This window comes from Limulus polyphemus, unplaced genomic scaffold (genome assembly GCF_000517525.1).
Source record: "Limulus polyphemus unplaced genomic scaffold, Limulus_polyphemus-2.1.2 Scaffold974, whole genome shotgun sequence".
NCBI classification, from domain to species: Eukaryota; Metazoa; Arthropoda; class Merostomata; order Xiphosura; family Limulidae; genus Limulus; species Limulus polyphemus.
In genome coordinates this window covers 331,457-342,703 of record NW_013666584.1, presented here as the reverse complement: position 1 = coordinate 342,703, position 11,247 = coordinate 331,457, and the positions used below count along the sequence as shown (strand labels likewise).

The 11,247-nt window shown below is 30.5% G+C and overlaps 1 protein-coding gene across 3 annotated transcripts in view; it reads right to left on the bottom strand.

Moving 5' to 3' along the window:
* Positions 1-7: 7 nt before the first annotated feature.
* Positions 8-11,247, bottom strand: part of LOC106461507 (endoplasmic reticulum-Golgi intermediate compartment protein 1-like) — a 54,822-nt gene continuing 43,582 nt past the window's right edge. For all 3 annotated transcript variants that reach the window (XM_013921328.2, XM_013921329.2, XM_022388479.1), the window contains exons 5-10: positions 8,307-8,431; positions 6,036-6,137; positions 4,992-5,052; positions 4,461-4,561; positions 2,011-2,133; positions 8-500 (exon numbers count right to left, since the gene is read on the bottom strand). In XM_013921328.2, coding sequence (XP_013776782.1) covers positions 393-500; positions 2,011-2,133; positions 4,461-4,561; positions 4,992-5,052; positions 6,036-6,137; positions 8,307-8,431 — 620 coding nt within the window. In that variant the 3' untranslated portion in view covers positions 8-392. The remainder of the gene's footprint in view (positions 501-2,010; positions 2,134-4,460; positions 4,562-4,991; positions 5,053-6,035; positions 6,138-8,306; positions 8,432-11,247) is intronic.

Below are 11,247 nucleotides of genomic sequence, written 5' to 3'. Positions count from 1 at the left end.
TGTTTTTAACTGTGTACCAGTTTAACGTTGAATATTATTTATAATTTTAACTTTATACACAAGTGCCAAAATACTATAATTAGGTAAACAACTGTATTCATCATTTTTTTAACTTGGACTTTACAATTCAGATGTCATACTTTAAGGTTAACATTTAACTTTTTTTTTGTCAGTAAATAATTATAAAATGTTTAACATTATAAAAATCTGTAATACAATTTGTCATAAAACTGACTATTAGTAGAACCACTTTAGAATTTTTCTATTTATTTTCTTTTGTCAAATCATATACTATTCAGCTTTAATTCTTATACATATCAATTTTTTTGTTCCATTAAAAATACATAAGCCACTCAATCCTTGTTGGAAGCTTTCACAAAGATCCTACTGGACTAGCTTAGCTTCCCTAATTCAGCTTTTTTAAAGATTTCTGAGGCTGTAAAGATTACTGAATCAATAATTCCTGCTACTGTAAAGGTACCTCCAACAATAGCACAAACCTGGAAGAAAAAAAAAACGGCTTTTTTTCATCACCTTTCAAACCTTCATTAGGTTAAGGTAAAATTCAGAAAAAATGTCTAGATGTACTAAAGAAAACACTAAAATGTATTTACTATCATTATCTATTCCAAACAACCTCAAGGAACAAACGAATAAATTTGCACAAAATAAAATGTACATTCTCTTTGACTATAAAGCAAACTGTACTTGATATTTCATCTTTTTTTATATCTGTAATCAGTTTTTATAAGAAGATAAAATATGGAAGTATACACAATTCCTTATTTATTCAAAATAAGCTGCTTGAAAGATATAATTAGCAGGTGGATTATATTGATAAATATAAAATCATAGACAACCTGACTGGAGAAATCAGACAAAAGTTAACAGACAGATACATTTAAGTGATGGATTTTTTTAATACTCCTCATCAAAAAATATTAATTTCAGAAAATACACACTCCAGACCTATGTTCCCTACATCAATATCTATTAAATGTTGAGTACTGTATGATCACCTTAGTTCAATGTGCAATAGAGTTCAAACATACTTAAATCAGACTAATAAAGTGAATTGAATGTACTAAATTATATCACTATAATACTGTGTGCAATATGGTGTAACATACATAATAGATAAATGTACATCACTTGGAAACAGAAATGTAGATGTATCACACAAAATAAAAGCATTGTACATGTAACGGTAATGTACCTTACGTGGAAACACACAAAATACAGGTATTGTAGATGTAACACAAAAACTGTACGTGTAACTAGGTAACATACATTACTTGGAAATTGAAATGTAGATGTAAGAGACAAAATAAAAGCATTTTACAAGTACCTAGGTAACATACATCATGTGGAAACTGAAATGTAGATCTACAACACAAAATAAAGCATTTTACATGCACCTAGGTAACATACATCACTTGGAAAGTGTGAAACGTAGTTGTACAACACAAAATAAAGCATTTTACATGCACCTAGGTAACATACATCACTTGGAAAGTGTGAAACGTAGTTGTACAACACAAAATAAAGCATTTTACATGCACCTAGGTAACATACATCACTTGGAAAGTGTGAAACGTAGATGTACAACACAAAATAAAGCATTTTACATGCACCTAAGTAACATACATCACTTGGAAAGTGTGAAACGTAGTTGTACAACACAAAATAAAGCATTTTACATGTACCTAGGTAATGTATATCACATGGAAACTGAAATGAAGATGTACAACACAAAATAAAGCATTTTACATGTACCTAGGTAATGTACATCACGTGGAAACTGATATGAAGATGTACAACACAAAATAGACATTGTATCTGTGTCTGAAAAAATTCATAAAACTTTCTATTTACATACTTAGGTATGATATAAACTACAGGGATCTCACCAACTGAAATATCCCATGGTTATATCAACCGTGTACCATGTAATAAGGAACGTTTATAATAGAAACAATAGAGTAACAGCAAAGAAAATTATGTACTTACAGTTGTTATAAAACTATATAGTGGTTGTCTCTTTTCTGTGTATTTCACAGTGATTGGGTTTAAATCATAGCGAAACCAGATTGCTGGAATAATTCGTCCACTGTGACTAAAGGCCACATAAGTCTGAAAAACACATAACCAAATTAACTTCAACAGCTACCCAAACACTAGCGAGTCAAAAACAGAAAATTATCAATAACTGTAACTAGCACATACATTTTTCAATTATGTTTTTTTAAGACAACCAACCAAAGTGTTGGAAGTTATAAGATGATAAAGCTGAAATTGTCGATGGTTGGTAATTGTCACAAAATAAACAATGTAATGTCATGGTTGAAACAGTGTACTTCAAAGAAAGAATAATAACAGACTTATATGGTACACTAATCAAATACGGATTGTTTTGTCGAGGTGTTATATATTTTATTTTTAAGCTATGCATTACAATTACCTAGCTTGAACGTGAATGTAAGATGAAAACATAAACATTTATTTATTACCACACAACGTCCAAGAACAAATCAAATAATTTGTAATAGATCAAAGTGTTGAAAGCTTAAGTATAAAACTCAAAGTCTGATAAATCCTTTCTCGCCCAAGAAATCTAGCATGTATGCAACTTGTGCTTTTTATGTTCCACCAAATTGATTTATGATAGGTGTTAAGAAATAACTTTATTAATCTGATATACGGAAATTTCAATGTAATGGTTAACTTCACTTGGTTTTAAATTATGACAAAATATTGCATAAATGATAAAATACACAATCCTAACAAGTACTTGTATTTGTGTATGGAAGCACATTAAATATTGCCTAAATGATAAAATACACAATCCTAACAAGTACTTGTACTTGTGTATGGAAGTACATTAAATATTGCCTAAATGATAAAATACACAATCATAACAAGTACTTGTATTTGTGTATGGAAGCACATTAAATATTGCATAAATGATAAAATACACAATCCTAACAAGTACTTGTACTTGTATAAGGAAGCACATTATGCTAATATAGTACTAAATTAAATAAAACAAACAATATGTTAGCATAATGATACTTACTGTACAAAACATTCTACATATTTCAGTCTGAAGAAGGTAAACCAAGGTACTATCGAAACATAGTATGTTTCTACCATAAATATCATTGTGCTTCAACTCGTTTGTTACTTTACTATTGTAACAAGTAACATCATCATATAATGTATACCACTGTAACAAGTAATATCAATATGTAACATTTAAGTAGCCTCTCATGTTAGTGAACAACAATGTATGCTGTTTTTCTATAAATTCAGCACTTCAGCTTGAAAAACTTTGATGAAGTGATTTTTATTTATCAAGCAAAAGAAATTTATGAATAGCTGGTTAAAGAGGTTAAATATGGCAATTTACAGCATCATAGACATAATTTCTGGCTAATTATTAAAATGAAATGCGTTAAGCTTACGTTTAACTCGTGTTAACCCGCAGTACGAATGGTTCAGTTAAAAGTATGTACATCATGTCTTATGCCTGAAAGACTACGGTAAAAGTATCCTGTCTTTGATTCCTATGACAATAAAGAACAGGAGACAAGCCAGTAAACTACTATACATAAAATGTATTAAGACTTTCTATCAGCATTGAAAGAAACAGCAAAATAATGCCAGATTTACAAAAAGAACAAAATAGCTTACTTTGTTAACATGTATTAAAGCTATCAATTGAAATACATACTGCCATTACCACTAAAATATTAAGATCAAACATATAATCTGAACAATGGCACATTTGATGATGATTTCAGTTTTTACATTACAGACCTGCCCATTTTTAATAATATAGAAAAATACAGTCTATTTAGTCAATTTTGAGAGTTATAAAGTACTTCTTACGTCTTATTTCATAAAATAAGGAAGAATACGTATTGCTTAACATAAGCAACTCAAGTAATAATGACTACTTACTGCTATGCATAATATTTTATAGCATTATAATGGACCGTTTAACATAATTGGGAACACGCTGGTAATATCTGTACTACATATATCACACTTTTACTATATACAACAACATTTTCTGGCATTAAAAACATAAATAAAAAACTTTGGGGCATAGCACTCCACTTGTCACATGCTAATGTTCTTTATTTATTACATAACATCAAGTATGTTAATGTTTCTCATACTTAAGCTATGGATGTTCTTGGTATTTTTCTATGGAAATATAACTTTAAGTACTTAAAAGACATATAATATCTTTAATATGTCACACTGCGACACTATTAATATTGAAATTGGTGTCATGCTTCCTGTGCATTTTTTTCAGAAGTGGCTGAAATACTGTGTTTTACAAACGACAGATTTTTCTTATTGTTCAAACCTTGTAAAACGTAGCTAACCGATATGATGGTGGATGTGGTTTACTTGAGCTACAGTAAAATAGCTGAATAAAAAATGTCTACCTTGTAAGCATAAGTGTATTGATATGACTCTGTTTTTTGTCCTGATAAATCTTCATAAATTGTCGGAACTATCTTCATCACGTAGTCGTGAGATCCAATGTCTGAAACACAAATACACTCCTTTTTTTATTTAAAAAATAAAGTATTTTTAGTCTTTTTTAAATTATTACTTTCATCTCAGGCTTTCCCAAGTTTCTTTTCTTAATCTTTCTTTCTCTCATAGAAACCATGTCACAAGCGTGATCCAATTAACAAATATTTAAAATCAGTCAGTTAAAATGTAAAAACTTGAAAAATGTCTCCAAACTTCACATAAAAAAATTGATTATGCATTAAGAAGTTATCTTTTCTTTTTTAATCAGTTAATACATACGTAGCATATTTGATTTCTTCACATATATATATATAATTTATTTACACACAAGTTACACATTTTCTTCAGGAATCATTCAATTAGAACTCTAAGCAGACAAAGCAGTAAAAATAAGATAGAGAACTGTAGAACTGGTAGAAAAATAGTCTCTAGCTTACCTTGTGAATCTTCTTTGTTTACATCTTTCAAGGGATTAAAACTTCCTCGTGATTGGTCTTTCTGTAACAATAGTCCCACAGTAACAAAGATAAGAATTAGGATACAAATGCACATCCACGAACAACACAATACACTGTCAAGCATTTAAATGTCATTATCAATTAAAGGAATTTATTAAAAAAAAAATTAAATTACAAGATAACTGACATCCATCTTATAAATGAAAAGAGAACATGAGCTATTTAAAAGTTCAACATAAAAACAATGGTGTTTCCAATGTTTTTTTTATAATACTTATAGTACTTAAACTTGATTTTTTGCTATGGCCTAGTTCATGGATCCTGGTGAAGGGTTTTTTTTTGTTTTCATAACTTAATCTAACCTGAAGAGTAGACAGGTTTTCTTACCGGGAAAAAAGTTTATGGACGGAATAAATTTAATGCTATGTAAATGAAAATTTTGAGGATACTTAAAAATGTTTGAAAAAATATATCTGGGAAGATTAGGCACTCAGTTCAACTAAAGATCACTAATAGCAATAAAGATATTTAATATATATATATATATATATATATACATATATAAAGTACTTGTTAGTAAAAAAACAAGGTTATTGAAATACATTTACATCAATACTATAAACCTTCCTTACCTGATAAGACCAAATTAGTTACCACCTGTCCAAAGATATAGATGCTGATGATGATGTATTAACCTTACAACTAGTTGTTTTCTGAAATTTTTATCATACAAAATGTTAGTCTTACCTAAATGATTTCCTGCTCAATCTACATTAATAAAACTACCAGTTACATCAGGTGAAAGTCAACATCATCATCAGATCAACATATCAAGACGACTGGAGACAGTAAAAGTTGTTTGATGCAGGTTTTTTTTGGGCCATCTGTACAATGTTATGGATATTTAAAGGACACTTAAAAATTTATGAATTTTGTGGCTGCTGATAATACTGTATAGGCTGTACAGAGCTAGTTTTCCTCTTAGACAAAAAAACTTTTTTGGAAGTATCTGTTCCAACATACCACTTTTTGACCAAAACTGACTTCATGGATGAAATGTCCCATATCAATACTATCTGGCTGCTTAGAGGCGGCATGCGTAGATACATGAAAGTTACCAGGCACCTACAGAAAACAAAGTTGATAAAATGATCATTAAACAAAGAGATGTACTGAATATACAACCAATTATTCACCTATTTTTATTAGCTGGTAGTTATTATTTTCTAAATAGAATCTTAACACTTTACAATTGAAATGTGTGAAAAATTACATAATACTGTAATCCTTTCAACTTTTAGAGATTTTTATTTTGTGCAAAATGGCTTATTTTTCAGAATAGATCATGTGAAAGCAATCTTGAAAGCAGTCATCTGGTCCTCTTAGGATTTTGTGTAGCTGGTCAGAAATGATGAACATTTGTAGAGTAACAATTGTTGTTGTTTGTTATTAAGCACAAAGCTACACAAAGGGCTGTGCTCTGCCCACCACAGGTATCGAAACCCGGATTCTATCAGTATAAGCTTGCAGACATATCGCTGTGCCACTGGGTGGGTGTAGAGTAACAGAAAGAAAAAAAATTTCATCAGATGTAATCAGGTTCTGTACAATATATATATATATATATATATTTTTTTTTAACTCTAGATCATTTCTACAACTGGTATCTAATCCTAAATATAATATTAGTGCATAATATTTTGCATAGGCTTCTATCAGTTTATTGCAGTTTTTTTTTTTCAGTAACACTTAAGTTAACCATTGCTCATTTTATTTAGATTTACTGGTTCTTATTATGATGGTTTTCAGAGAAAGGTTTGACTTTTAATTCTGGGTTTCACTGAATCAGAACAGAAATTGCTAGCTCTTAACTGAGACGAAAGTAGATTCCAAATGACTGTGGATATCATACTAACATTTTCCACAAGAAATATCTCAAAGGTTTAATTTTAATAGTCAATGAGAAGCAAGATGGAACATGAAATAATGTGTAGTAAAAATGCAATATGCCAGAAGAAGTGTAAAAAATAGCACAAACTGATGAATATATATATATACAGTAGAAAATCAATTTAAAGTTTCAAAGAATACTTTATTTTAATAATTCTGGAAGAGACTAAAAACAAAGATTTTGATTTTTTAGGCTATCATAAACCTAAATCTTTTTTTTTATGACAATATCTTCTATTGCAATTGATTGCATTGAGGGGAGGTGTACCTGTTCATTAACCTTTTCACTGCAGCTGGGACGTATATTTCCAAGTGCAGTGGGAAATATACATCCCAACCACAGTGAATGGGTTAAAGAAGCTAAAAGTAGTAGAAAAATAAATGAACTCATTTATATACCAAAGCACTAAAGACCTTCAAAATAAGTTAATAACTTACAGCCTGTTTTAACCAGAGATGAAAACTAAAATTACCTGTCAAACATGATGATTAATGCTGTCTGATTGAAATCTAAGCTAGCTATCATACTGTTTTCTACCATAGGAGTCACTGTCAAAGCCATTCTATTTCAAACAAGCAAGTCAATATTTTCAGTTGTTGTTGTTTTTTTTTAACTTTCCTCCCATGAATAAAGGTAGAAATATACTCAGTGCATTATTCTGCTTATAAGGTAAACTCTATTTTAATTGGCAATTGTATACATGTAGCAAAACTTCTTAAGCATTGGCTATTATCTAAAGTATCAATAAAGTTTGTCTCAAACAATAATATATATATAATAACATAAATTATTTATGCTTCGTTAAAAACTTATTTTCTGAAGATGATAAATAAAAACTCCTGAATAGGTAAATTACCCTTTTGGTAATTTAATTAAAGACCTGGTGGAAAAATATAGTATCATTAAAACAAAATTGAAACAATTTCTAAATGGACACAAACAGATCAAAAATAGTATTGTGTTTGTTGTAAAGCATAAAGCTACACAATGGGCTACCTGAGCTGTGCTAACTTCAAGTATCAGAACCCAATTTTCAGTGTTACATGCCCTCAAATTCACTGCTGATCTACTGGGATGTACTCGGGCATATGAATGTAACACTAAAATATACAAAACCACTTACAATAACGCCAATTTTAAAAATAAAACCACAAGTTTTCTCTTAAATTTTTTTATTAGGATACAGAAATAATTTATTGATAGTTTTTTATATTAACCAATAAGGACAATTTATAATTTTCATATGTTATTACACAAATTGAACACTAGATGGAACTAGCATCTATTTTAAAAGATAAAACGATTGAAAAAATTTATAAAAAATGAAGAAAGTGTGCACTTACTTTGTTGATATAAAAGCTTCCCTCAAAACGACATCCCTTGCCATCGTTCAGCGGAACTTTTTCTGTGTTTTCCACAAATCCCACTTCATGTCTTCCCATTTCGTCTTGAATATCTAATCCCAACACTAGATGACAGCACAAGTCATATGAAGACTTTTAGTATCTTATCGAGAATATGAACTAATGAATAAAGTTTCAACTGTTTATAATTTACCTTAAGAAATATGTATCAATGGTTATCATTGACGAAAATCGGTATATAATACATCAAAAAGCAGTAAATGCAGAGATGCGCCAGTCCTTTAATATTTTAATCGTCATAACAGAGTCAAGAAATATTCTTTATCAAAACTCTAAGCCTTTCAAAGAAAATCAATATTTAAGGCGAAATATCTCCTTACTACTAGTCACGAATCGTAAAGCAAAATAGGAATGTGCTTATCGTCTTAACTGCCAGAGTGATGACCAAGTAAAAATCAAAAACCTTTCTACAACATCGCCATAATCAGATTTCTCAAGAATGAGTCTCTATTTTGGAATAGCAACTACTTGAAATAGGTTTTTTTATGAAGTGAAATTTCCAAACTGTCGTTAAGATCATAAAACATTTTTGTGTGAGGAATATAAATATTGGGTGTTGAAAAAAAAATGCGTATCTCTGCTACGACAGGAGTAAATCCTTTTTTTTTTAAGGGTTTGTTTGTTTGTTTACAGCAAAGCCACATTTGGCTATCTGCTCTGTCCACCGCGGGGAATAGAACCATGTAATTTAGCGTTGTAAGTCTGCAAACTTACCGCTGTCCCACATGGGGGAACATTTTTTAACGGAACCCAGCATTTAAATTCTTGGCTACGAACAAGCTTGCACATGAATTTTTACGTTGGCGAAACGCTGTTTACTAGCTAGTTAGTATTTTGAAAAGTTTCCTTATGAATAAGAACTCGGTAAGACATTTCAATTGCTACTTTTATATATATCTTCATAAATAACACTCAAAATTATCGCATGGGCTGGGTACATGTGTTAAAACCCAAAACAGAGAGCGTCATGAAAGTGATCGTTCAACAACACAATACAGCCATATTCTTTTCACGTAAACGTTCAACAAAGTTTGAGAATATTGATATAAATTTTTGTCAAACGCAACGAGTTCACCTAGTGGCAAATAGTACAAACAGTTGTAATCAAGGTACAGTGCACTTCAAAAAAAAAAGTCGTTATTCACGTACACTTCCATCTTGGAAAATGGTAGAAATAACGATTTTTAGTTTGGTGGGGGTGTGGGGGCGATAAAGATACGTGAATGATGTGAAACCCCAGTATATGTTGCCCCAGAGAGCAGATTCTTGTTTCCTGCTTACGCTTATGATGAGGAGAAGGGCCCAGTATATCATTAAGAACCAACCAAACAACGTTGAACACGCCGCTGACCAAAAACTATTCGTAACTAAAGTGGGCGTGGAACGTGAGAAAAAACACTTTTAAATCAAAACTTTCAAAGTGTGAGAATAATAGTTATTTAAACCAACAAACAAACACACATACACGCATAAATATATATAATATATCATTATAAGGATTGACAAGATTCCTGATATGTTCTTCAACTTCTGAAATGATACATCTGTGTGTGGGGGGTGGGGGTGACGTTTAGATTAAAATTTAGTTTCTAACTTAATTAATTCAATAACTCTTCTTAATCTACAAAGAAATAATAACCTAAAATACCATTAGCTACGGTAGTTAGAATTAGCATTTTATTTAAAAATGATTTTCTTATCCTAAGAACTGGATGTCGTATCTATTATTATCGCCAAATAGTCAATTGGATTATATATATAATAGTACAATATCACACAAGTAAACAGAAAGTAGGCGTTTCACATCTCTGGCTCGCGGCAAGTCACCAACACTAGTAGTTAAATCACACAAGATCAATTTGTATGCTTTCTGGGAAGATTATACACAGTAACAAGTGCGTGAAAATTACAGCCCAATGAACTCCAACAACTGGAAATGTAGCTTTGTTAGTTATCTTCGTCACTCAAATCTATAGTACTTCACCAATTAATTTTAATTAACGATGTGGCACATTCAGTTTAACAGATCGGCGAGATAAGCTACATACGTTATAAGAGTACACGAATTTACTAATTAATGAAATACCACATCAGAAAATAGAACCCTTGTTAACAGCTGTAAATCCTCATATGTATATTTTAGTCCTTTACCAAGCCACAACAAAAACAGTTTATGGTCATTTCAATTTCGTACTTACGCTTTCTGTATAATTGCTATTTTAGTTAAAAAAAAGACAAGTTATCAGATAACAAAATAGCCATAGAAAAGCTTAATTTTTCAATATGATCACTGGATAATGATTACTGGTTAACAGTGATAAAATGTAATTGTAACGTAGAAGTAAAAATGGTGTGTCTACCAAACTTGGGGCAAAGACGTGACGATCAGTACAGAATTATCTTACCATGTTATTCTCCCTTTTAATTTCACTATAAACGCTTATAAATCTGCTATAAATCAACACCTAAAGTTCGAAAAAATGATGACACTGGTATTTTGTTCTAAAAAACTTCTAGGACGCATGTATATCCCTAACATATTGCGAATAATGTTGAATAACGAAAACCTCTGAAGGTATATACGAGCGTTGTACATAAAATCGTGACTGTCATTTTCCAGAACACACGTGGCCTTTCATAAACATTGCGATACTTCAAAATAGGGCTGATTTTCTTATAATCTTTAACATGGTCAACACACACACACTTATGTGCACACGCACATATATATATATATATATGTATGTATATATATGTTATTGAAATACTTATTATCTCCTGTTACAAGTACATTAACAGAAAACAATATCTTCAGTCACATGTATTTTGTTTGTTATGGATTTCGCGCAAAGCTACACAA